This window comes from Pseudophryne corroboree, chromosome 3, assembly GCF_028390025.1.
Source record: "Pseudophryne corroboree isolate aPseCor3 chromosome 3, aPseCor3.hap2, whole genome shotgun sequence".
NCBI classification, from domain to species: Eukaryota; Metazoa; Chordata; class Amphibia; order Anura; family Myobatrachidae; genus Pseudophryne; species Pseudophryne corroboree.
The window spans coordinates 483,519,064-483,543,752 of record NC_086446.1 but is presented as its reverse complement, the minus strand read 5'-3'; the positions used below and the strand labels follow the sequence as shown (position 1 = coordinate 483,543,752).

Sequence of the window (24,689 nt, the reverse complement as noted above, 5' to 3'; positions counted from 1 at the left end):
CTGAAGGCGGCACCGTCTGTGTCCTGCTTATGGTGGCGCCACCCGCCCGTGTCCCTCTAAAGCCGCCGCCCGCCTGGACACAACCATGTCCCGCTGAAGCCGCCGCCACCCGCCCACCTGTGTTCCGCAACTTCCTCTGAACTTGAAGCCACCACCGCCCGCCAGCCTGTGTCCATTTGAAGCCGGTGGCTTCAGCTGGACACAGGCGGGCGGGCGGTGGCGGCTTTAAGTTCAGAGGAAGTTTTCAAGCTGCTGTGGGGTCTGTGTGACAGGCAGGCTTCTCAATGGCCCAGCGGCAGCCCGGCCCCCCTCCCCTGCAATTCGGAAGCCGCTGCCGCCCACAAGACTTCTGCTGCTGAATCCGCCACCAGCCCGCCCGCCCGTGTCCCGGTGAAGCCACCGCCGCCCGTCCGCAACAGAACGTAAGTGACTACACTACACTACACCACAGTACACTTCACTACACTACACTACACCCTAAGGGTAGGAGGGGGGGGGTGTAAGGGGGAAACTGCCTGCCGTACTGTGTTAAAGGGGGACTCTGCCTGCCATAATGTGTAAAAGCGGGACTCTGCTGTAATGTGTAAAAGGGGACGCTGTCTGCCGTATAGTGTAAAAGGTGGATGCTCTCTGCCGTAATGTGTAAAAAAGGGGACGTTCTCTGCCGTAATGTGTTAAAAAGGGGACGCTCTCTGCCGTAATGTGTAAAAAAGGAGACGCTGTCTGCCGTAATGTGTAAAAAGGGGATGCTGTCTGCCGTAATGTGTAAAAAAGGAGGACGCTGTCTGCCGTAATGTGTAAAAAAATGGGACTCTGCCATAATGTGTAAAAAAGGGGACACTGTCTGCCATAATGTGTAAAAAAACGGGGACGCTGTCTGCCGTAATGTGTAAAAAGGGCACGCTGTCTGCCGTAATGTGTAAAAAAGGGGACTCTGTCTGCCGTAATGTGTAAAAAAGGGGACGCTGTCTGACGTAATGTGTAAAAAGAGGACGCTGTCTGCCGTAATGTGTAAGGGGACTCTGTCTGCTGTAAGGTGTAAAAAGGGCTCTATCTGGTGTAGTGGCGCTACTGTGCGGCGTAATTTGAATAATGGAGACTACTGTGCACCATTATATGAATTGGTATTATTTTGTGGCCACACATCCTTCCCGTGAAGCCACACCCCTATATTTTTGGCGCGCACTGCCGCCGGTTTGCGTTAAGGGGGGGCAACGATGCCGTTTCTTGCACACAGCGCTAAAATGTCTAGTTACGGCGGCACTGCCATAATGCACTGGGTAAATGTCACCAACTATTTGGAATAGTAACCTGTGGCAGGCGAAGTGGAGCGAGATTCTGGACCAGCATAAATGAAATAGCCCACAACAAATGGAGATTGGAGAAAACATAAACATGCTGTAAGGGCAGAAGAGAACTTCCACCCTCACCTGATGTCACATCCCGGTCCTTTACATGAAGAGAGAATAGATTCTTGCCACAGCTGCAGGAGCAGGGACTTTGGCCCCCATTTATGAAGGAACAGTTTGTGAAGTGGTAAATACCGTTTTCACTCGCCGTGCTATAGTGGCATCGCGCTCTTCTATTTAAGAAGAGCCTATGCCACGGCGAGAGAATATGGTATTTGCCGCGTCAGCCCTGTTTATCTTACATCAGCGCTGACGAATGAACCGTGTCCCCGGACTGGCTAATTTCCGACACATGCGTGGTAGTGATTTCCGGACGCGGTGGCCATTTTGGTTATCCGGTCTTTATAGCAACCCGGCAGGGCATGCCGGGATTGCTGCGGGAGGAGTGAGCTGGAGCGCAGGACGGACACCCATAACGTCTGCCCGTAGCAGACAAAGGTGGTCATTCCGAGTTGTTCGCTCGTTGCCGTTTTTCGCAACGCAGCGATTAGGTGGAAAATGTGCATGCGCTTAGTAATTTAACACAAAACTTTGGAGATTTGCACAAGCTCGAGCGACGTTTTTTAAACGCTCGAGTGATCGTAGTGTGATTGACAGGAAGTGTGCTAAAAAACGCAGGCGTGCCAGGTAAAAACGCAATAGTGGCTGGAGAAACGGGAGAGTGGCTGGCCGAACGCAGGGCGTGTTTGTGACGTCAAACCAGGAACTAAACGGACTGAGGTGATCGCAATCTAGGAGTAGGTCTGGAGCTACTCAGAAACTGCAAGGAATTATTTAGTAGCAGTTCTGCTAACCTTTCGTTCGCAATTTTGCTAAGCTAAGATACACTCCCAGAGGGCGGCGGCCTAGCATTTGCAATGCTGCTAAAAGCAGCTAGCGAGCGAACGCGGAATGACCACCAAAAGGCATTTTAGGTAAGCGAGTGCTATTTCAGAAATAGCGCTCGTTGTTAAATACATTTCAGTGTGCAGCAGTACAGGGAAAATGAAAGGCTAATAGCGCTGCTAGTTAACAGCGCAATAAGCCTTGTTAAATAGAAATTGGTCCCATTTACCACCTAAAACGAGTTTCTAGCAAGGAAACTCGTTGATAAACGGTGGCCTTTGAGCGCTACGTGGCCGCCATTAATATCACATCCCTCCTGACACGCTCAGTCATCCCAGCCCCACCTCTTCCATCGCTGAGAGGAAACGAAACTACTACAAATAACTCCTGTACACCCAGAGCTCTGAGCGCAGTATCTCGGATAGCCGGACACTGAGCGGCTGCGCAACACTGGCACTAGTGGTTGCCGGACAGTGGTAGTCACAGCAGGCAGACGCTGAGTGTCCCGCCGGCCTCATCATGGCACAGACCCTGGAGGATATGGCGGAGGAGCTGACTTGCTCCATCTGTCTGGGTCTCTTCTCCGTCCCAGTCACCATCCCGTGTGGACACAACTTCTGCTATAACTGCTTGGACCTCACCTGGAAGGACGCTATTGTGTCGGTGTACAGCTGTCCCCAGTGCAGGTGCAGCTTCCTGGACAAGCCGGAGCTGAGGAAGAACACGCTGCTCAGCAATCTGGTCAGCCAGGTAGCGTTGGCCCGGGACAAGGAGGAGAAGGAGGCTGAGCTGGAAGAAGAAAGTGAGCAGCAGGAGCGCCCGGCGCCCGTGATGTGTGACAGCTGCAGGAAGACTGCGGCTTCCAAGACATGTCTCACCTGCATGGCCTCCTTCTGCCAGGAGCACCTTCTTCCTCACCTGGAGAGCCCAGCCTTCCTGGACCACACGCTCAGCCAGCCTCTGGGAGACCTGCGGGAGAGGAAGTGCGGGGAACACAACAAGTTAATAGATCATTACTGCCAGAGCCACAGCAAATGCATCTGCTGCTACTGTGTCCTTTCCCACAAGCAGTGTCAGACTTATACCCTACAGGAGGGCAAAAAGCAGAAGGAGGTGAGGCACTGAGTAGCATAATACATACATCACATAGCCGTGTAATGTATGAAAAATTATCACTTATTTACTTTGTCTTCTGCTTTTTCCTACATTTTGTGTGATGGGTTTCAAAATGAGATCCTATGTGTACATGTATGATGTGTAAATAACCATGGGGGCAGATGTATTAGGCCTGGAGACGGCATAAGGAAGTGATAAACCAGTGATAAGTGCAAGGTGATAAACACACTAGTCAATCAGCTCCTAACTGTATATTTACATATTGGAGCTGATTGGCTGGTGCGTTTATCACCTTGCACTTATCACTGGTTTATCACTTCCTTATGCCTTCTCCAGGTTAATACATGTAACATGTGCCATACACAATATATATAAGAATGAAACAGAAAATAGCGCTTGGTGGGCCTAGAGGCAGCCTGGGTGTATTCTGGTGACTCCCAATCACCCAAACAACTGAAAAACACTAGGTAATGTTGAGTACACCGTTGGCGCTCCCACCCTTTTACACAGAGAAAGAACCAGAGGGTCACGTGATAATGTTAGTGAAATAGTTCCACAAAAATCCAAAATAAGTCCTGTATCACACTTGTAATTTTCTTTCTTCTAAATGAAGGATTCTTCTCCAATTTCAGATCAAATTCAGAATTTTTTCTTGTACGTAAATTATATGAAAAGAAAGAAATGCCATATATAGTGTAGTATTTTAGGCAAAAATGAATTTATTTAATTAAAATTTCATTAAACACTTATATCCAATAAAAAGTGATACATTCACTCTATGGTAAAATTGGAACCGTACCGTGTCTGGCTCCCAGCATGGAGCAATGAAAAGAGTAAATATTGGAAGGTTCCGGAATTCCTCCCTCCTCCTTTCACGCAAAACACTGGACTGCTGGACCTGGCAGGGTTCTCCTGTTGTTGTCACAGAATGCAGGTTGAATGGATCATTAGATGCCGCCAACGCGTTTCGAGTTGTCTGTAACTCTTCCTCAGGGCAGAATGATCCATACCTGCACATGTCCACCTTTTTATGCTACATCTAACCCGGAAGTAGAAACCTACTTCCTGTTAGTTTCTATTTAAATAATTATAAAAATATGCTTTCATTGACATTTCTCATTCCTTTATACCCATAACAATTTAAAATTAATGTTCATATTATATAATATTGTAAAATACACTTGTCAATCACATTAAATTTCAGAACTACTTCCTGTATAATACAATCGATCACATGATTTTTCTAAAAACTCTGTTAAAAATATAGGAGTCATTATATCCATCACTTATTGGCTTGTGTATTCACATACTGAGTGTTATAAGATGGAGTAAAACGTTGGTTTACAAGAAGAACCTGAAAAAACTCTAAGTTACTTTGTCTGGAACGCATTTGCGTTCCATTTACGGCCGCGACCGGAAGTAACGTGCGTTCCACCGCCGGAAACACACGCGCACTTCCGGGAGCGGTGTCGCCTGTTATACTTGTTTGCGTTTCACCTCTATGCGTTCCAGAGGTGTAGGGCAGATATTTTAGACTTCCTGGTACGGCTGACATGTCTGAGACAATGTGAATACATGTACACAAATGTAAAAATACACTAAAAATTAGCGGATATGTGTGTTATTTCTTCTTGTGAATTATAATAACTACCTGGTATATGCACATACTGCAGATTGATAAAAATGACCGTGAAGCAGGATAATTATCCAAAGACAATTTCATAACTTTTTGTAGATTATAGTAATTTCCTGGTTTAGCGGTCATAATTTACAGTCTAAAAGGGATAAATATACAGATAACCATGAAATGTGATATGTGACCAGCAATTTCACAAGATAAAAATCATATTTAATGATTTACCTAAAATCCTAGAGGAACCATTTTATTTCAAATTCCTTATTGAGTCCCTCAGGGGAAATGGTATTTAAATTAAAAATCCATCTCATTTCTGCCTTTGCCAATAGGCTCTCAGAATCTCTTTCTTTCCAATTAATCTTGACATGTTGGATTCCTATAAATTGTTTAATTGAGTCCACTTTACATTGATGTTTAGATTTAAAATGATTAGATAAATTGTGTGTTTCTAACCCCTTTGTGATGTTCCTCACATGCTCTCCCATGCGAGTTTTTAGTGCTCGGGATGTGCGGCCTACATAAAATAATCCACATTCGCACTCAATGAGATAAATAACATTATTTGTGTGACAAGTGATAAAATTCTTGATTTTATATTCTTTGTTATTCACTTTAAAACTTGATATCTTTAATTTATTAGCTTTAACTGCCTTATAAATTAAAGATATCAAGTTTTAAAGTGAATAACAAAGAATATAAAATCAAGAATTTTATCACTTGTCACACAAATAATGTTATTTATCTCATTGAGTGCGAATGTGGATTATTTTATGTAGGCCGCACATCCCGAGCACTAAAAACTCGCATGGGAGAGCATGTGAGGAACATCACAAAGGGGTTAGAAACACACAATTTATCTAATCATTTTAAATCTAAACATCAATGTAAAGTGGACTCAATTAAACAATTTATAGGAATCCAACATGTCAAGATTAATTGGAAAGAAAGAGATTCTGAGAGCCTATTGGCAAAGGCAGAAATGAGATGGATTTTTAATTTAAATACCATTTCCCCTGAGGGACTCAATAAGGAATTTGAAATAAAATGGTTCCTCTAGGATTTTAGGTAAATCATTAAATATGATTTTTATCTTGTGAAATTGCTGGTCACATATCACATTTCATGGTTATCTGTATATTTATCCCTTTTAGACTGTAAATTATGACCGCTAAACCAGGAAATTACTATAATCTACAAAAAGTTATGAAATTGTCTTTGGATAATTATCCTGCTTCACGGTCATTTTTATCAATCTGCAGTATGTGCATATACCAGGTAGTTATTATAATTCACAAGAAGAAATAACACGCATATCCGCTAATTTTTAGTGTATTTTTACATTTGTGTACATGTATTCACATTGTCTCAGACATGTCAGCCGTACCAGGAAGTCTAAAATATCTGCCCTACACCTCTGGAATGCATAGAGGTGAAACGCAAACAAGTATAACAGGCGACACCGTTCCCGGAAGTGCGCGTGTGTTTCCGGCGGTGGAACGCACGTTACTTCCGGTCGCGGCCGTAAATGGAACGCAAATGCGTTCCAGACAAAGTAACTTAGAGTTTTTTCAGGTTCTTCTTGTAAACCAACGTTTTACTCCATCTTATAACACTCAGTATGTGAATACACAAGCCAATAAGTAATGGATATAATGACTCCTATATTTTTAACAGAGTTTTTAGAAAAATCATGTGATCGATTGTATTATACAGGAAGTAGTTCTGAAATTTAATGTGATTGACAAGTGTATTTTACAATATTATATAATATGAACATTAATTTTAAATTGTTATGGGTATAAAGGAATGAGAAATGTCAATGAAAGCATATTTTTATAATTATTTAAATAGAAACTAACAGGAAGTAGGTTTCTACTTCCGGGTTAGATGTAGCATAAAAAGGTGGACATGTGCAGGTATGGATCATTCTGCCCTGAGGAAGAGTTACAGACAACTCGAAACGCGTTGGCGGCATCTAATGATCCATTCAACCTGCATTCTGTGACAACAGGAGAACCCTGCCAGGTCCAGCAGTCCAGTGTTTTGCGTGAAAGGAGGAGGGAGGAATTCCGGAACCTTCCAATATTTACTCTTTTCATTGCTCCATGCTGGGAGCCAGACACGGTACGGTTCCAATTTTACCATAGAGTGAATGTATCACTTTTTATTGGATATAAGTGTTTAATGAAATTTTAATTAAATAAATCCATTTTTGCCTAAAATACTACACTATATATGGCATTTCTTTCTTTTCATATAATTTACGTACAAGAAAAAATTCTGAATTTGATCTGAAATTGGAGAAGAATCCTTCATTTAGAAGAAAGAAAATTACAAGTGTGATACAGGACTTATTTTGGATTTTTGTGGAACTATTTCACTAACATTATCACGTGACCCTCTGGTTCTTTCTCTGTGTAAAAGGGTGGGAGCGCCAACGGTGTACTCAACATTACCTAGTGTTTTTCATGTGCCATACACAGCTTTATAATATACGGACTACACTGTAAAATATCCTGAACCATATATTATGTACATTTTGCTGGGGACATTTCATTTAGTCTGACAGTGGTGGGCATTTAATATTACTTACCCCACCTGCATGGTCCTGCGGTGTTCCCGCCATCCGACGAGTCCTCTGCTATATTGCTGACAACATGTTGCTGCCAGCGAAGGGCCAACGAGCAGTGTGATGGCTCTCTGTTCATGTGCATTGCACTACCTGGAAGGGACTCAGCAAAGTGTGGAATGCTTCGCTGATCCCGAAAAGCTTTTGCTGGGTCCACACTTCCAGCAATGGAGACCGTACCGCTATTGCGGTCTATATAGATGGTGTAAGCAGTGGAATAACAAACAGCGGTAAGTTAAGTTACTTTTGTTTGATAAATACAGGATAGAGTTCATAACTCCATTAGCGAGTGCTAAAGAGGCTATGGGGCCCATTTATCAATGAGTGATAAAACTCGTTGCATATAATGGGGCAGATTCAAATGTTTGAAAAGTTGGTTGGGTGTTTTTTTCCTGTCTATTAGATAGGAAAAATCAGACACCCAACCGACTTTTCAAGCGTTTGAATCTCCCCTAATAAATGATGCTTCAGCCAAATCCGCTCCCAACTGTCATTTTTCAAACACATGACATGGCGCACCATTTATCATATGCAACGAGTTTTATCAGTCATTGATAAATGAGCCCCTATGTGATGTTCTTAAATGGGTCCCAGCAATATAGAGTGCTCACACCACAACTCAAATAATACAGTGTATGCAATACATGGAGCTACTAACATGTCAGTGTCTTATGAACAAAAAAATGCATGTCCTATAATGGCCCAGTCAGTGCCTTTATCTCAATCTAATTGAGAATCCCTGGCACTATGTAAACTTAAGGGAGGTACTCACGGAGCGATCGCTGCTTAAAATCTAAGCAATCTGACTAGATTGCTTAGATTTTAAGCAGCGATCACTCCGTATGTAGCCCCCTCAGCGATAGCGATGCGCAGCCCCGCGCATCGGTATCGCTGGTGCTAGATTGGCCTGCATGCAGGCAATCTAGCAGGTTGCTCACTTCACCCGCTGGGTGAAATGAGCGCGGCCCCCCCCGTCTCCCCCCACACACTCAGCACACATCGCGCTGTGCTGAGCGCCAGGAGAGATGTGTGCTGAGCGGTTCGCTCAGCACACATCTCTCCCTAGATCTGCCCGTGAATACGGGCCTTTAGGGTAACTGAAACAATGTCACAATAAGTGAACCATTTTATTGTGTCAGTTCTTTGAAAAATTTTTTTTTTTAGTATATATACTTTGTTCAGAAAATTGAGATTTCTCTGACGTCCTAGTGGATGCTGGGTACTCCGTAAGGACCATGGGGAATAGACGGGCTCCGCAGGAGACTGGGCACTCTAAAGAAAAGATTAGGTACTATATCTGGTGTGCACTGGCTCCTCCCTCTATGCCCCTCCTCCAGACCTCAGTTAGAATCTGTGCCCGGCCAGAGCTGGATGCACTCTAGGGGCTCTCCTGAGCTTCCTAGAAAGAAAAGTATTTGTTAGGTTTTTTATTTCAGTGAGATCTGCTGGCAACAGACTCACTGCTACGTGGGACTTAGGGGAGAGAAGCAAACCTACCTGCTTGCAGCTAGCTTGTGCTTCTAGGCTACTGGACACCATTAGCTCCAGAGGGATCGAACACAGGGCCCGACCTCGATCGTCCGTTCCCGGAGCCGCGCCGCCGTCCCCCTTGCAGAGCCAGAAGACGGAAGAAACCGGAGGAAATCGGCGGCTGAAGACTCCGGTCTTCAATAAGGTAGCGTACAGCACTGCAGCTGTGCGCCATTGCTCCCTATGCACACCACACACTCCGGTCACTGATGGGTGCAGGGCGCTGGGGGGGGCGCCCTGGGCAGCAATTAGAGTACCTTACATGGCTAATTGACACATAATACAGCTTTTAAGCTGTATATGTGCATAATCCCCCGCCATTATACAGATAAAAAAGCGGGAGAAGCCCGCCGAGAAGGGGGCGGGGCTATCTTCCTCAGCACACCGGCGACATTTTCTCTTCACAGCTCCGCTGGAAGACAGCTCCCCAGGCTCTCCCCTGCAGTTTCCAGACATCAAGGGTAAAAAAGAGAGGGGGGGCACTAAATTTAGGCGCAAAACTATATATATAAAAGCAGCTATAGGGAAAATCGCTTTTGTTAGTGTAAATCCCTGATTATATAGCGCTGTGGTGTGTGCTGGCATACTCTCTCTTTGTCTCCCCAAAGGACTTTGTGGGGTCCTGTCCTCAGTCAGAGCATTCCCTGTGTGTGTGTGTGTGCGGTGTGTCGGTACGGCTGTGTCGACATGTTTGATGAGGACGCTTACGTGGAGGCGGAGCAGGTGCCGATAAGTGTGATGTCGCCCCCTGCGGGGCCGACACCTGAGTCGATGGATATGTGGAAGGTATTAACCGACAGTGTCAACTCCTTACATAAAAGGTTCGATGACGCAGCTTTGGGACAGCCGGCATCTCAGCCCGCGCCTGCCCAGGCATCTCAGAGGCCGTCAGGGGCTCAAAAACGCCCGCTACCTCAGATGGCAGACACAGATGTCGACACGGAGTCTGACTCCAGTGTCGACGAGGATGAGACAAATATACAATCCACTAGGGCCATCCGATGCATGATTACGGCAATGAAAAATGTGTTGCACATTTCTGACATTAACCCGGTTACCATAAAAAAGGGTATTATGTTTGGGGAGAAAAAGCAGCCAGTGACTTTTCCCCCATCTGATGAGTTAAATGAATTGTGTGAAGAAGCGTGGGGTTCCCCAGATAAGAAACTAGTAATTTCTAAGCGGTTACTAATGGCGTACCCTTTCCCGCCAACGGATAGGTTACGCTGGGAGACATCCCCTAAGGTGGACAAGGCGCTCACACGCTTATCAAAAAAGGTGGCACTGCCTTCTCAGGATACGGCCGCCTTAAAGGAGCCTGCAGATAGAAAGCAGGAGGCTATCCTGAAGTCTGTGTATACACACTCAGGTACTATACTGAGACCTGCTATTGCTTCAGCATGGATGTGTAGTGCTGCAGCAGCGTGGTCTGATTCCCTGTCTGATAACATTGATTCCCTGGACAGGGACACTATATTGCCAACCATAGAGCATATTAAAGACGTAGTCTTATACATGAGAGATGCACAGAGGGACATTTGCCAGCTGGCATCTAGAATTAATGCAATGTCTATTTCTGCCAGGAGAGTATTATGGACTCGGCAGTGGACAGGTGATGCTGATTCTAAAAGGCACACGGAAATTTTGCCTTATAAGGGTGAGGAATTGTTTGGGGATGGTCTTTCGGACCTCGTATCCACAGCAACAGCTGGGAAGTCGGCTTTTTTACCTCAGGTTCCCTCACAACCTAAGAAAGCACCGTATTATCAAGTACAGTCCTTTCGGCCTCAGAAAGGCAAGCGGGTTAGAGGCGCGTCCTTTCTGCCCAGAGGCAGGGGTAGAGGGAAAAAGCTGCACCATACAGCCAGTTCCCAAGAACAAAAACCCTCCCCTGCTTCCACTGAGTCCACCGCATGACGCTGGGGCTCCACATGTGGAGCCAGGTGCGGTGGGGGCCCGTCTCCGGAACTTCAGCGACCAGTGGGTTCGCTCACAGGTGGATCTCTGGGTTCTACAAGTGGTATCTCAGGGATACAAGCTGGAGTTCGAGACGTCTCCCCCTCGCCGTTACCTCAAATCAGCCTTGCCAGCTACTCCCCAGGACAGGGAGGTAGTACTGGCGGCAATTCACAAGCTGTACCTCCAGCAGGTGATAATCAAAGTTCCCCTCCTTCAACAGGGACGGGGTTACTATTCCACAATGTTTGTGGTACCGAAACCAGACGGTTCGGTGAGACCCATTCTAAATTTGAAATCCTTGAACACTTATATAAAGAAGTTCAAGTTCAAAATGGAATCGCTCAGGGCGGTTATTGCAAGCCTGGAAGAGGGGGATTACATGGTATCACTGGACATCAAGGATGCTTACCTACATGTCTCCATTTACCCACCTCACCAGGTGTACCTCCGTTTTGTGGTACAGGACTGCCATTACCAATTCCAGACGTTGCCGTTTGGTCTGTCCACGGCACCGAGGGTATTTACCAAAGTAATGGCCGAAATGATGATACTCCTTCGGAAGAAGGGAGTTATAATTATCCCATACTTGGACGATCTCCTTATAAAGGCGAGGTCCAGGGAGCAGTTGTTGGTCGGAGTAGCACTATCTCAGGAAGTGCTACAACAGCACGGCTGGATTCTGAATATCCCAAAGTCGCAGCTGGTTCCTACGACGCGTCTGCTGTTCCTGGGTATGATTCTGGACACAGAACAGAAGAAGGTGTTTCTCCCGGAGGAGAAGGCCAAGGAGTTGTCCTCTCTGGTCAGAGACCTCCTAAAACCACAACAGGTGTCGGTGCATCACTGCACGCGAGTCCTGGGAAAGATGGTAGCTTCTTACGAGGCAATTCCATTCGGCAGGTTCCATTCAAGGATCTTTCAGTGGGATCTGTTAGACAAGTGGTCCGGATCGCATCTTCAGATGCATCGGCTGATCACCCTGTCCCCGAGGGCCAGGGTGTCTCTGCTGTGGTGGCTGCAGAGTGCTCATCTTCTCGAAGGCCGCAGATTCGGCATACAGGACTGGGTCCTGGTGACTACGGATGCAAGCCTCCGAGGTTGGGGGGCAGTCACTCAGGGAAGAAACTTCCAGGGACTATGGTCGAGTCAGGAGGCTTCCCTACACATAAATATTCTGGAACTAAGGGCCATTTACAATGCCCTAAGTCAGGCAAAACCCCTGCTTCAAAACCAGCCGGTGCTGATTCAGTCAGACAACATCACGGCGGTCGCCCATGTAAACCGACAGGGCGGCACAAGAAGCAGGATGGCGATGGCAGAAGCCACAAGGATGGGCGGAAAATCACGTGATAGCACTGCCAGCAGTGTTCATTCCGGGAGTGGACAACTGGGAAGCAGACTTCCTCAGCAGGCACGACCTCCACCCGGGAGAGTGGGGACTTCATCCAGAAGTCTTCCAGCTGATTGTAAATCGTTGGGAAAGGCCACAGGTGGACATGATGGCGTCCCGCCTCAACAAAAAGCTAAAAAGATATTGCGCCAGGTCAAGGGACCCTCAGGCGATAGCTGTGGACGCTCTAGTGACACCGTGGGTGTACCAGTCGGTTTATGTGTTCCCTCCTCTTCCTCTCATACCAAAGTTACTGAGGATAATAAGAAAGAGAGGAGTAAGAACTATACTCCTCGTTCCGGATTGGCCAAGAAGGACTTGGTACCCGGAACTACAAGAAATGATCTCAGAGGACCCTTGGCCTCTGCCTCTCAGACAGGACCTGTTACTGCAGGGGCCCTGTCTGTTCCAAGACTTACCGCGGCTGCGTTTGACGGCATGGCGGTTGAACGCCGAATACTGATGGAAAAGGTCATTCCGGTTGAAGTCATTCCTACGCTGATAAAAGCTAGGAAGGACTATTGGCCTTAGCTTCGGCTAGGCGTGTGTCAGAATTGGCGGTTTTGTCATGTAAAAGCCTCTATCTGATCTTCCATATGGACAGGGCAGAATTGAGGACTTGTCCCCAATTTCTCCCTAAGGTGGTATCAGCGTTTCATTTGAATCAACCTATTGTGGTGCCTGCGGCTACTCAGGACTTGGAGGATTCCAAGTTGCTGGACGTAGTCCGGGCCCTGAAAATCTATGTTTCCAGGACGGCTAGGGTCAGAAAAACTGACTCACTGTTTATCCTGCATGCACCCAACAAGCTGGGTGCTCCTGCTTCTAAGCAGACTATTGCTCGCTGGATCTGTAGCACGATTCAGCAGGCTCATTCTGCGGCTGGACTGCCGCATCCTAAATCAGTAAAAGCCCATTCCACGAGGAAGGTGGGCTCTTCTTGGGCGGCTGCCCGAGGGGTCTCGGCTTTACAACTTTGCCGAGCTGCTACCTGGTCGGGATCAAACACGTTTGCAAAATTCTACAAGTTTGATACCCTGGCTGAGGAGGACCTTGAGTTTGCTCATTCGGTGCTGCAGAGTCATCCGCACTCTCCCGCCCGTTTGGGAGCTTTGGTATAATCCCCATGGTCCTTACGGAGTACCCAGCATCCACTAGGACGTCAGAGAAAATAAGATTTTACTCACCGGTAAATCTATTTCTCGTAGTCCGTAGTGGATGCTGGGAGCCCGTCCCAAGTGCGGAATTCTGCAATACTTGTATATAGTTATTGCTTAACTATAGGGTTTTTTTGTTCTGAGCCATCAGTTTAATGAGGCTCAGTTGTTGTTCATACTGTTAACTGGGTATAGTTATCACAAGTTGTACGGTGTGATTGGTGTGGCTGGTATGAGTCTTACCCTGGATTCCAAATCCTTTCCTAGTAATGTCAGCTCTTCCGGGCACAGTTTCCCTAACTGAGGTCTGGAGGAGGGGCATAGAGGGAGGAGCCAGTGCACACCAGATATAGTACCTAATCTTTTCTTTAGAGTGCCCAGTCTCCTGCGGAGCCCGTCTATTCCCCATGGTCCTTACGGAGTACCCAGCATCCACTACGGACTACGAGAAATAGATTTGCCGGTGAGTAAAATCTTATTTTGATCAAGAGTGGATGCTTCTGCAGATTGCATTATATTATAATGCACAGTGGATTGGGACTTTGATCCATAAACAGTAGAATAATATATTTTATGCGCTGTACACACAGCCACATACTGTGTAACACGCAGTGATGGTACAGACTCGTATGTTATATGTTATATGTTATGTTAGATTCATAATACAAATATAATGAAGATTTACTCAAATTTTTGTGAATACAGTGTTAAAAAGATCAGTTTTTACAATGTAATGAAATAATTAGCAATATTTTTACATTTAGTTTTGAGTTACTAATATGGAATTTGCAACACTTGTGGTGTTTGTAAATTTGGTTAAAACCTAAAGACTATATCATGTTTTTGTTAGTGTAAATGATATTTGAAAACAATTTCCATTTTTTTTATTTTATTTTGTTTCTACCTGTATAAAGCCTCATTAATATGAAGAAAACATGCAGAACAGCAAATTGTGGCCATCTCAGTTACCATGAGTAATTGGTTTTATTTTGGTGCTGAATTTAGAATTGAATGTAAATTCCAGATTCTTAAAGCTAAGAATAAAATGGAGTGGTGCCAGCTAAAAAAACAACGTGTCAGATGGTTGGCTGCACTTTGATACTTGGCTTGCACAGTATATTTTCAGTGAATCCTTTTCATAAGAAGTGTAAACATCAGCAGATGACTACAATTAGTTTCCGATAAAACAAGCTGTGACACATTCCAGAATCTATTATGTTGTGTACATGTTTGGAGAAAATATTTCAACGTAATAATTCAGCATTCCATGTCACCTATGCACAGCTATTTTGTAGCCTTGATTAATATCTTGTCAGTTTACTAGGACGTACTGACATCACTGAGGCAAAAGGGTGGCACATTGACTCACCCCTCCTATAATAGTTTTTTTTAGCTTTATCTTGATGCAAGCTTGGTTTTGAGAAGTCCCTGGGGCAGATGTATTAACCTGGAGAAGTGATAAAGTAGTGATAAGCGCAAGGTGATAACAACACACCAGCCAATCATTATGGATTTGAAAAATGACAGTTAGGAGCTGACTGGCTGGTGCGTTATCACCTTGCGCTTTTCACTGCTTTGTCACTTCTTTATCCCTTCAAGAATATGAGAAGTTGTAATGTACAGTTGGTGAATAGTGATAACCTGAGACTGTTCCTTGATGACCGTTTGTGTTTATGCATTCCGGGACCTATAATTCTATTGTATGTCAAAATATAAGTTTGCTAGTGTCCTCTTCTGGTACAGTATGCATTCTTTATTATAGAGGTTGTGCCTTTTAAATGTTGGTGGGACAGACATATTAAGCCTTGATAAAGTACCAGCCAATCAGCTCCTACTGCCATGTTACAGGCTATGCTTAAGAAAAGAAAAAAAATTACAGCTAGGAGCGGATTGGTTGGTACTTCTCCAATGCTTAGTACATCTGCGACAGTGTCAAATGTACGTAAATAAAAACCTTTATAAAGCTCAATGAAAGTGTAATCTTTTGATACATGTGCTAACCATAAACCTGCACTTTATACTGACTGACATCAGTTCTATTATATCAGGGGTGTAAAACATTTATTTTTCTTAGTGTCATATTAAGAAACTGACTTAGAACGGAGGGCCACAAAAAAATGTTTTACACAGTTTGCCTCCCAATAATTAGGTAAATATATATAGTAAATGGGGAAGGGGGGTTCAGGAAAAATGTGGCGCTTCAATTGAAGACAGAAACTGCATTTTCCCAAACACCTGTGGATCTATCCCCAGATCCAAAAATATAAGTAAAGAAGGTGGATGGTGTGGAAAAATGGCACTACTGTAATGGGACGTAATATTGGATCTTCTACAAGATAAGTTTATCCTAATTGGTCAATTAATGGAGGAGGCGAATATGGGCTCAAGTTTCAGACATCATAATTCCAGTGTTCAAATTATTTTGTAGGTACATGCAAAAAATAAAGTTGATAATACCAATGTGTAGTGTGTCCAAAAAATCCTCCAGCCAATTTCGAAGAACTCTCGTACCTTACTTACACTCTTAAGGTGTTGTATACAGATATAAAGGTATCTTTAACCATAAATATTCATTCTCTCAATGGTTTTCTTTTGAATAATTAAAATGCAGGATTTGTACCTTACTTACACTATCAAATTGTAGAACACACATATATAAAGGTAATTTTGTTAAGAGATGGCAGGGATGCATACCAGTACTCACAGTGGATGCAGTTGGTAGACTCCCATCAAGGTTTCTTTTGGATGCACAATGACATTCCATAGAATCTTCTTATATGTAAAATATTTAATGAAAACACTGGTACATTTTAAAACAAACAATCAAGATAAAATGAATATTGTCAGGCGGGTGGCAGTGCCTCTGCTCAGAGACCAGGCAATGACACCAAATTAGAGCAACAAATGGCCGTAGGACCGGTTCCTAATGGGTCAGATGTAAAAAAATAGCAATGAGGGTCATACCTTCCTTTGTGCAGCAGGCCCAGAATACCAGCTTCCAATATTCCCTCCTGGCAAACTTGTTTCGAAAGCAACCTCTCTTTATCAAGGCATTGGCCCATTAGAAACCGGTCCTACGGCAATTTGTCCACACCACCCACCTTCTTTAATTAGGTAACTATGACTCTCACTAATGCCCCCAACTGGTAATATGCCGCACAGTTAATCCCTTTTATATGCTCAGACTCCCGCCATTCATGCTGCTCTAAAGTTTGTTTCTAGGAAAGGAAAAATGAAAACGACAAATGTGAAAAAAAAACCCCACCTGACTCTGTTGCAGAGTATTGCATAAATGGGTCCGCCTATCTGCGATCACCCAGAGCCTTGCAGGAAATAATGTAGAATGTAGCAGCTGTAGTCCTCTCTTAACTATAGTAAACTGTGCGACTCTTCAACTTCCAAGCAAAGTCCTCAAACACTGACAACATTATTCTCAACTTAAGTGAACATTATTCTCAAACTTTAGTGGACCCTTAAGTTAGGCCAACAGAGGATGGCATATGAAACTTGCAGTGAGCAATTTTTTGTGTATTTTCCTGAGTCACAGGTATCCAAACTTTCTAAGGAACAGGCAGGAAAAGTAGCCTTCACCTTTCTTTGCAGAATTAATTAATTATTTTTTTTTAATAAGATTTTGTTCTTTTAAATAAAAAAAATAAAAAAATTCTGCCCCCATGTTAGGGCTACTGCACAGATGTGTGCCTGTGTTTGAGCTCCACTACATTTGCTCATATCTCATGTAGTAACAACCCTGTAATGGGATTTATTGATCTGTTACACAGCCAGCCTTTACAACCCTTAAGGGGGGTACTCACGGAGCGATCGCTGCTTAAAATCTAAGCAATCTGACTAGATTGCTTAGATTTTAAGCAGTGATCTCTCCATGTGTACCCCTCACAGCGATAGCGATGCGCAGCCCCACGCATCGCTATCGCTGGTGCTAGATTGGCCTGCATGCAGGCCAATCTACCGGGTCGCTCACTTCACCCGCTGGGTGAAATGAGCGGCCCCCCCGGTCTCCTCCCGCACGCTCAGCACACATCGCGCTCAGCACACATCTCTCCCCACATCTGCCAGTGAGTACTGGCCTTTACTGAACGGAAGAAATGGCCAGTCTGGATTCATGCTGCATACTGGATTACGTTTTCCAGTTCTTTCCTGTCCATCAAGAGATCATGACAAGGCCATTTATGAGTAGGAGTTTAGCCAAGCAGCTAAATATATGCAGGCTAAAGGCCAGTACTCACTGGCCGATGTGGGAGAGATGTGTGCTGAGCGAACCGCTCAGCACACATCTCTTCTGCCGCTCAGCACAGCGCGATGTGTGCTGAGCGTGCGGGGGGAGACGGGGGAGGGGCGCTCCATTTCACCCAGCAGGTGAAATGAGCAACCTGCTAGATTGACCTGCACAGCAGGCCAATATAGCGATGCGCATCGCTATCGCTGTGGGGCCTACACACGGAGCGATCCTGCTTAAAATCTAAGCAATCTAGTCAGATTGCTTAGATTTTAAGCAGCCATCGCTCCGTGAGTACCCCCTTATGAGTTATATCAACATTCATACATAAAAAATATTGTTAACTCCTGTACATCTGCAATCTAATATTCTCTTGTATTTACAGATGCACTATGTCAATCTGCTGAGATCTCTGAATCAGAAATTAGAAAAAGCCACAAGCACAATAGAGGAGGTCCGATGTGAACAGAGAAAAGTGTTGGTGAGTTCCCTAATCATAGAAAAGTGTTGCTGAATTTACGGTTTTATTGTTTATGATTTTCATTCTGAAAAGTGTTGGTATGTTTACTTATAACGAATACAGAATTTTTCTCCGGCAGGGTCTACAGGTTATCCACAGCATAACATTGGGATATGATGAAGCGACAGCGGATTTGCACCAATCTGTCAAAGCTTTTCGGCCTCCCAGCATGCAACGGGCCCGTCCATATATCCCCGCCTCCTGGCTCAGGCAAATCAGTTTTTTGTTTGGTGCTGCAGGAGCCGGACCATGGTCAGAGGGCTGCTGGTTTTTAGCAGCCCTAAGCTTTCTTATTTTATTTTTATAGTCTTACTATTTTTTCTTGTGTGATCTTTCTAAAAAGCGTCTTATACGTACCTTAGAAAGTGTCGCTCCAACAACTCTCCGCTGGGTCGCAACAACACTTACCCACGAATACAGTGCTGTTTCGGCGGGCGTCTGTGTCTGATATACTAGCAGGTCCAGCAGACGTTATCAGGCTGTGGCCGGAGCACGGGGAGAAAGTAAGGCACACAGCCGCACTGTTTTGGGAGGAGACTACCAAACAGTCGCTGATGTGGCTGCCACCTCGGGTGCACCAGCGCTAGGCCTTAGGGATCATAGGCTTCAGGAATAGTATGAGGCCTCGATCCCTAGGGTTGATGTCAGCAGAGGGGAGTCAGACTCTCTCCTGGTTGCCCCCCCCCCCCCCCCCCCCCCCCGGTTCATGACCAGTTTCCTCCGAGTCTCCTGCCACGAACAGTTTTCCTGCTTCCGTCTAAGACGCTGTATACTAAGGTGACCCAGTTTCAACATAGGCGGCTGTGTGACTGGTGCGTCTGTGTTCACTGAGCGTCTGTGTACACTATAGGTTCATGGAGCGGCAGTGTACACTAGTAGCGTCTGGATCCACTTGGCGTTCGCAAACGCATTGATCGGTCCGGGAAGCAGGGTGAGTCTCCCTGTATCCCACTCTACTGAGTACGGGTAATACAGCAATAAGTCTCCATTTACCTTTTGAGTATGAATAGTTAGATAAGTGCCTATTGCATATGAGTCTGTATACTATTACTGTTGGTTTCTTATGCTATGCGTCTGAATACGGTATATCTGTTTAAACACGATTCAGTAATATGTTCTCCTACATACTTGAAATGTATTTGTAGTTGACTATGTGTTCATATTGCTTATTGTACTAATGTATAGCATGTGACTGACTGTTAGTGTGATTGCTGACTTTATATAATCTGTCAGGTTTTTTTTCTATTCCGATCCTCAATGCTGGTACATAGGGTAGGGTCGGATTGTATGTCACTTTAACAAGCTTAAAGTGATGACAGTCACTAATTGTGTAGTACACTGTGTGTTGATTATTTATCATGTCTAAGAGCGGCAAAGGTGAGGAAGATACACTCACAGCAACACCAACACTTGTATCATGTTTGTCTTGCAAAGCTGGGTTAACCTCTCAGGATCTGGTTCTGGATGGTTTGTGTGCAAATTGTTTGTTTTAGTTTTTCACTAGCGTCTCTTGAAAAAGCAAGGAAAGGGGCAATGAAAGCCATTCTATCCTTGGAAGAATCAACAGAGCCTGTGTTAAAAACCAAGGCACCTGTGTTTAAACGTCCCAAAACAGTTAAGACTGAGTTTCCATGGTCAGATCAGCTGACGGAAATCATGGAAGAGGCTTGGGCTACACCCAGTGAGAAGTTTAGAATTCCTAGGAAATGGAATTCCAATTATCCTCTTCCAGCTGGGGATTGTTTAAAGCGGGAGGTGGCCCCCAAAGTTAATATGCATGTGATTCGATTACTGCGAAAATCTACATTACCTCTGCCTTCAACATCATTAAATTATGTCACAGATGGGAGAGTGGATGGCTTTTTTAAAAACCATTTTTTCCCTCTCTGGGGCAGTCATAAGACCTGTCATGGCTTCAGCTTGGATGGCAAAGGCAGTGGCTACCTGGGCTGATGCATTGGAAGGGGATCTTTCAATGGCATCTAGAGAGCAAAAATCCCATATATCACCTATAAAACAGGCTGCAATGTTCTCGGAAGAAGCAGCATTGGATATGGGTACTATTGCCTCCAGGGCATCGTCTTCAACAATAGATGCTCGCAGAGCAGTTTGGTTACGTACGTGGAAAGCTGATTCAGAATCTAAGAAGGTTTTGGAATCTTTACCCTTTTCTGGAGACATTCTTTTTGGTAAAGAATTGACAGATATTTTGGAGTCAGAAGCAGCCTCCAAGAAAGTAAAGTTTCCTTCCACATACAAATTCAAACCTAAAGTTCCAACTTTTCGGTCTCAAGGAAAAGCTAAAGAAAAAAGTGATGGCAAACAGCCCCAATACAACAAGTCTGGTAAGACTAAAAAGCATTGGGCTACCAGAGGACCGGTTGGTAAAACAGAAAATAAGCCATGAGCCTGATTGTGCCGGCCTCCACCTGGGGGACCCCAGGGTGGGGGTCCGCCTTCTTTAGTTTGCACAGATCTGGCAGCAGTCTACAACAGATGCCTGGGTGCAGGAGCGATAGCTCTAGGTTATGCTTTTGCCTTCAAGAAGCACCCTACTCAAAAGTGTGTTTTTTTTTTTTTTTTTTTTCTTACCAGCCCGTCTCGGGTAGAGACGAAGGCCAGGGCATTGCAAGAGGCAGTTCAGAAATTGCTTGTCAGGAGTAGTCATTCCAGTTCCTCCTGTACAACGAGGACGGGGGTTTTACTCCAACCTGTTTCTAGTTAAGAAACCAAATGGGTCATTCCGGCCCATTCTCAATCTCAAGGTGCTGAACAAATAAATTTCGGTTTCATATGGAGACTTGCGTTCCATCATTTTGGCCATGGAGCCAGGGGATTATATGGTATCCCTGGATATCCAGGATGCTTACCTACATGTTCCTATAGCTCTGTCCCATCAGTATTATCTCAGGTTCATTATCCTCCAACAGCATTTTCAGTTCCAGGCTCTACCTTTTTGGGTTAGTCACAGCCCCCAGAGTATTTACCAAAATTATGGTGGTAATGGCAGTTTATCTCTGCCAGCAGGGGATAAGAATTTTTCCATACCTCAACGATCTTTTAATCCTGGCACAGTCTGAGGAATTGCTCCTGTGTCATCTACAACAGACAAAGTGTCTGCAGAAGCACGGGTGGCTCATAAATTGGGCGAAATAGTCTCTGGTTCTGTCACAGCGGATAACTCACTTGGGGGCTCTACTGGATTCAAGCCTTCAAAGAGTAATTTTACCTCTGAACAAGATATCCAAAGTAAAGTCAAGAATTCAGGAGCTGCTACACAGTCAAAGGGTATCCATTCACGCAGCAATGCGTGTGATGGGATTGATGGTGTCAACATTCGACATGAAGTATGCTCAGTTCCACTCGAGGCCTCTGCAGCATCTGATCCTTTTCAAATGGAATGGGTTTCATCAGATGATAAAAACGCAGACTTTGGTCCTTACGGTGGAAGTAAGGAGGTCGTTAGCCTGGTGGCTACAGACATCCCATCTGGACAAAGGGAGACCCTTTTGGATATCAGATTGGCAACTGTTGTCAGAATTTCCCAGTCTCCAAGGCTGGCGAGCAGTGTCAGGAAGATGTTTCCAGGGGCAATGGACCAAGGAACAAGGTTGCCTGCCAATAAATATATTGGAGCTTCTGGCCATATACATGGCACTGATTCAGGCAATGGACATCCTTCGGGGAAAACCAGTTCAGATTTTGCTCGGACAATGCGACGGTAGTAGCGTACCTCAACCATCAAAGAGGAACTCTCAGCCAAAAAGCTATGAAGGAGGTAAGTCACACACTAAAGTGGGCAGAACTTCATCATTCAGCCTTGTCCGCAGTGTTCGTTCCGGGAGTCCTAAACTGGAAAGCGTACTTTCTCAGTTGACACGCCATTCAGGCAAGTGAATGGGCTCTACACCCGGAGGTCTTCTAGATCCTAGTCGACAAGTGGGGATTGCCAGAGAGAGATCTCATGGCGTCCCGTCAGAACAACTAAGTTCTCGCATACAAGTCAAGAACAAAGGATCCCAGAGCAATCTTTGTGGATGCCCTGTTGGTGAAATGGGACTTCCATCTGGCCTATGTGTATCCTCCAATCACCCTATTACCCAGGGTGGTGGGAAAGATAAAGCAAGGAAAGGGTGCCGTGATACTAATAGCTCCGGCTTGGCCCAGAAGACATTGGTACACAGATCTGCAGAGAATGTTGATGGATGCTCCATTCCTGCTCCCTCAACGTCCAGATCTACTGACAGGGTCCTTGTTATCACAGACATCTAGATCGTCTGTCATTGACGGCGTGGCTCTTGAGACCTCTATCCTGAAGTCAAGAGGATTCTCAGAACAGGTCATTCAAACAATGCTCAGAGCAAGAAAACTTTCCTCAGCTGATTATGGCAAACCTATATTCATTGGTTTAGTGAACGGAAAATGGACCCTAGGTCTTTCAGAGTTTCCAGGGTCTTAACATTCCTTGAGGCAGGAATAGATAAAGGTTTGAAGGTGGCTTCCTTGAGAGTGCAAGTGTCAGCATTGACTGTACTGTATGTTTCCAAAAGAAAATTGTGAACTTACAGGATGTGCATATTTTTTTTTTTTTTCCAGGGAATGCTGCTCATTCAACCTCCTTGTGTTCCTCCTACAGTGCCTTGGGACTTAAGTTTAGTCCTAAAGGCACTTCAAGTTGCCCCATTTGAACCACTTAATAAAGTGGATCTTAAATGGTTGACAGCTAAAGTTCTGTTTCTACTGGCTAAGGCGTCAGCCAGGAGAGTGTCCGATTTAGGGGCATTGTTATGTTGTCCTCCATTTCTGATCTTTTATCCAGATAGAGCGGTTCTCAGAACTAAATCTGGGTATCTTCCCAAGGTGCTGTCTAAATTTCACCTTTAAAGAAATTGTAGTCCCGGCTTTCCAGGTACATGGCCTTTCTGCGGGAGATGCATTGCTGGACGTGGTCCGTGCCTTAAGGATCTACGTGGATCGTACCAGTGCCATCAGTAAGACAGATTCTCTCTTCATTCTCTACGGATTTCACAAGAGAGGATGACCTGCTGATAAGCAGACACTGGCGAGGTGGCTTCGGATGACTACTTCAGAAGCATATCTTCACGCTGATCTCCCTGTTCCGATTAATGTCTTTGCTCACTCTACTCGTAAGGTAGGTCCATCATAGGCAGCACAACGTGGCGTTTCAGCAGAACTGATATGTAAGGCAGCCACATGGTCTTCCATTAACACATTCATTAGGCATTATGCTGTGGATACCTTTGCCTCTCAAGACACTGAATTTGGACGAAGGATTCTCCTGTCCAATTAGGAGCGTCCCCACCACTAAATTGCTTTGGAAATCCCAATGTTATCCTATGGATAACCCATGGACCCTGCCGGAGAAATATATGTTATGGTAATAACTTACCGTTGATAATGGTATTTCTCCTAAGTCCACAGGGATCCCACCCTGATGCACCTGATTTGAGGATCTTTTTTATTCACTAACCTCTTCCTTCTAAGGAAGGTTGTGCATGTGTGTTCTCGCCTGATTAGGGCTCTACATGATGCTCCTGCCTTGAGCTTTGGAAAACAACTGATTTGCCTGAGCCAGGAGGTGGGGATATATGGACGGTCCCGTTGCATGCTGGGAGTCCGAAAAGCTTTGACCGATTGTTGCAAATCCGCTGTCGCTTCATCATATCCCAATGTTATCCTGTGGACTTAGGAGAAATACCGTTATCAATGGTAAGTTCTTACCATAATGTATATTTTTTGATTGACCCTATCAGTAAAGCTGATTTCTTAGTTTTATTGTTTTTTTTTTTTTTTGTAACTTTTATTTTTCTTTTTACTTGGGTTTCTGTGCATTGCTTCTACAGACTTGGTTAGGGTGCATGGAGACACTGTCATCTAAGTTACTTGATCTGTACGCCAGCACTCATCAGTCTGACTTCCAATCATCCACTGCAGGGACTATCTAGTTGGGTTTGGAGGCCGGATTGCGGCTTTGTTCTTTGAAAGTGCAGATTTCAGCCTGTCCATTTATTTCCAGCAGCGTCTGGCCCTTCTTTAGTGTTTAACCACTGTTTCCTCAGCCGGTAGGTCTATGGGATCTTAATTTGGTTCTCTTGGCTCTCAAATAGACTCCCTTTGAGCCTTTGGATTCAGTGGACTTTAAGTTCATTACTTGATAGCTGGTCTTTCTTATCGCAATTGTCTCAGCTTGGCAAGTTTCCATATTGGGTGCTTTGTGTGGCAGGTCACTGTTTCTCGTATTCCATAACGATAGGGCGGTA

The 24,689-nt window shown here is 44.8% G+C and overlaps 1 protein-coding gene across 3 annotated transcripts in view; it reads left to right on the top strand.

The window, feature by feature from the left end:
• Positions 1–2,590: 2,590 nt before the first annotated feature.
• The window catches only part of LOC135056097 (E3 ubiquitin/ISG15 ligase TRIM25-like), a 152,277-nt gene continuing 130,178 nt past the window's right edge, over positions 2,591–24,689 (top strand). For 2 of the 3 annotated variants that reach the window (XM_063960849.1, XM_063960848.1), the window contains exons 1-2: positions 2,592–3,347; positions 18,274–18,369. In XM_063960849.1, the coding sequence (XP_063816919.1) occupies positions 2,754–3,347; positions 18,274–18,369 (690 nt within the window). In that variant the 5' untranslated portion in view covers positions 2,592–2,753. Of the gene's footprint in view, positions 3,348–18,273; positions 18,370–24,689 lie in introns of all 3 variants that reach the window. The other variant, XM_063960850.1, reaches the window with a different exon arrangement.